The 3287-nt window shown below is 30.2% G+C and overlaps 1 protein-coding gene across 1 annotated transcript; it reads right to left on the bottom strand.

The window, feature by feature from the left end:
- Positions 1 to 667: 667 nt before the first annotated feature.
- On the bottom strand, positions 668 to 1399 carry LOTGIDRAFT_155945 (hypothetical protein; the record flags this gene model as incomplete). The annotated part of the gene is made up of 1 exon (XM_009068443.1): positions 668 to 1399. One exon carries the CDS (start codon positions 1397 to 1399, stop codon positions 668 to 670), a length of 732 nt encoding a protein of 243 aa, XP_009066691.1.
- Positions 1400 to 3287: the final 1888 nt, after the last annotated feature.

Here is a 3287-nt window from a genome sequence, read left to right as displayed (position 1 = left end):
TGTTTTTCATTAGGAATAACTATTCCATCAGTAAAACTTTTTACCCAAGGTTTATCAAATTCATTCGTTACGTCATGTCCACTAGCTAATTGAACGTAGTCTTCTACCTTAATCTTATAGTTAGAGTAACCCTTAAACCCTTTTAAAACACCATCAGAAGTTAGAATGATATTGTATTTTACTTTTGGCGCTAAATATAAACCAAATATGATTCCACCATCACCGTAATCATTCTTCCCTTTGCTATATTCGTTTTCAGACACCAACCCAGCTTCATTTAATTTATCCCAATTACTAGACGAAATGTATAAACTATCGGTATCTGTATAGTATATTTCCGGCTTATAAAATCCATCTATTACGTGAATGAAATTGTTCATTATTTTTTACTGTGAGATAATATAAATGCACCTAAATGAGTGGGTGTTAATCTAGTAAAATCCTTTGGAGGAACAAACTCTTTTACTTCGTCATTAATCTGAACGATATATTGACTATCATTTACTTTTTCATAGCTTTTGACGTGTGAATCGAAGACGGCTTTAAAAGTCGCTTCACTCCATAGATGTCTCGATGTATTTATATCCTTCTGAATAGATTTACCGTATAAGGAATTACCTAATAATTTCATGCAATTACTAGCAACCATATCTCCTTTTTTTTGTATTTATTCCTTAATTCCTTCAAAATTATAATATAATCTCTGTATGGTGGAGTTTGTAAAATTTTCTTCGTAAACTATAATATCTAATATTCTAATAATTTTACCACCAGATTTCACTATTTCTTGAATATCAACTGATGTTAAAACGTCGTGACAGAAACCATTTCTGAACCTGATTTTACTCCCAGTTTCCTTCTTACCTATTCTATTCGTAAAAGTTATTTTATCTTTAGCTGGTATGGGTTGAAAGAACATGTTTTTGGGATACTCAAACCAAACTTTTAAAATATCAGTTCTAGGTCTGAATTTTTGTTTATTGAAGAGTTTTACAAATTCTTTTTCTTCTTCTGGTAGAAACGCTCTTGCACTTTCCGCTTTAGGATATTCACCTTCTGTCATGGCGGAAGCGTACAACCCATTAGCGTCAAATGCCATCAGTTTAGAATAGTCCAGTTCTTTGAGTTTGAGTTCTTTTGGGTTAACACTGTATTCTTTGAATAAATCTATTATTCCTTCAGTGTTACTTTCATTGTATTCTTTTAATATGGCGCAGATCTCATTCATCTTATCCGTTTCAAATGATTTTCGATTTGCCGAAACTTTTCCTCCTTTAATACTTTGTCTGATGATATATCTTATAAAAGGATGAGTATGCGAGTAAACTTTTTCTACGTTTTCTTTTTGGGTGTGTTTCGGAACCATTCTAGTAGTTTCATACCATTCTTCTTCAACCATTTCTTTATCGTAATGATATAAATAATACCAACCCTTTAAATATAAAGAAGGAGCTGTTAGATTATTGGAAACGTTTTGTAAGACAGTTTTTTTCATGGCTTGATTGTATTTTATCAAACAAGCTCCGAGACATAGCGTATCTCTTTTAGCGTAAGATTTCCATTCGGGTCTTAAAGATTCCCAGGTTTCTTTGGTGAATTTTGCAATATTAACATCGGTAGATTAGATGAATTTCCCCAGGCCGCCAAACTAGTGCTTTGATGTTTAAATGAACAAGTGAAAGATATATTTTGTAAATAGTTAGAGTTACTCATTATTTCTTTCTGTCTTTTCCATTTTTCTGCAATCTTTCTTCTGTATATGGATTAGATAAAGGAAGAGAAAGAATTTTATTATCTACTACTAGTGGACATTGTGTTAGTTTTTTAACGTTTTGAAGTGCAATCCAGTTGTCAAAACCGCTACCGTTATGAGAAATTAAGGTTAGTCTTTTCTGATCTACTTTTCCTAAACGTTGTAACATTTGATCTATACAATCTGTACCTACAAATATTTCTACTATATTAGTCATGAGTATGTTGTAATATTATTCTGTAATGGGATCTGACGGCTTAAAATCTAGAGTCTCACTTAAATCACTTAAGTAATTATTATAATCATCTAATCTTTTCCTCAGTTTTTCTAAATTAACTAAAGTACAACAATAAGGAATGGACTTATTCGTTTCTTTTTCGCAATAGGTTTCGCAATCCCAAGCGTATAAACAGTTATCGGATATGTTCGAAAAAACGTTTAGTTTTAACTGTGCGAAACACATTGCCGCGTCATCATCTTTACAAGTTTTCCATTCTTCTATTTCTTTAATGCCCAAAGCTTTGTTATTTCTTCTTATCAAACAGAAATGTTCTTTGTGTAAATAAAATACCCAATCAAATTCCTCTAATACTTTCTTTGGTTGAAAATGACTGTCTTTAGGGTTATAGATTTGAAAATTAGTATTAAATTTCTTATTGAATTGAGAGATTCTAGCAGTTGTCATAACTCCTTTTTCTGTTTGATTTTTGAAAGAATTCCTTTGTTAAATCCGTGTTCGTGATGTAATTTACACACTTTATAAAACAATAACAATCGGTTGGTATGTAACAATTTTTTCCTATGTATTCATTTATCTTTTTAAGTAGGTTAACCCCACTTCCCTTTTTTGATCTTTCTACTATTCTAAAATTATTTTTGCGCAAAATAATCTCTCCTGTAAAATACCAATCAGATGTATCAGAGCTTTCATGCATCTTTGAATAAATAAACTGAAAAGTTTGAGCATTGTATCCAGATAATCTCATGTCTTGTTTGTGTTTTCCATCTTGATTTATTTGACCATTTATTTCAATTTGGCCTTCAATTTTATAATCCTTAAATAGAATAGTTATTCTCTTGATTAATTCTGAAAAAAGCATAATTGAGGTTGATATTTTAATTTCATTCTCCTCTTTTTTAAAAACTTCAGCTACATCATCAATTATATATTCAAATTCTTCTTTATCTTTTTCACTAAATTTGGTTGAAAATATATTAGGTATTGAATTGAACATCAATGAAAAATATGTTTTAGATAATGGTTCGTTTAAATTTCCAATTTTATCCAGTCTTTTTTAAGTATCTATTTTTAACTAGGAATTTTTCTTGTCTCGAAAAAAAATGAATAATTTAAAATTATAATGAGCTTTGATCACCACTACTCTTTGAAATTGTTTTTATGGAAAATCATTTTTCCTGTGAAATAGCAATCGGAGACATTCTATTTTTTATCCAGCGCAAGGAAGAAATCGACAAAAGTCATGGTATCAAAACCTACAAATTTTATGTCTTGTATGTATTTTCCATCTTAAGT

This window comes from Lottia gigantea, assembly GCF_000327385.1.
Source record: "Lottia gigantea unplaced genomic scaffold LOTGIsca_9, whole genome shotgun sequence".
Classification (NCBI taxonomy): Eukaryota; Metazoa; Mollusca; class Gastropoda; family Lottiidae; genus Lottia; species Lottia gigantea.
Note: the sequence above shows the minus strand (reverse complement) of the source record. Positions and strands in the feature narration are given on the sequence as shown.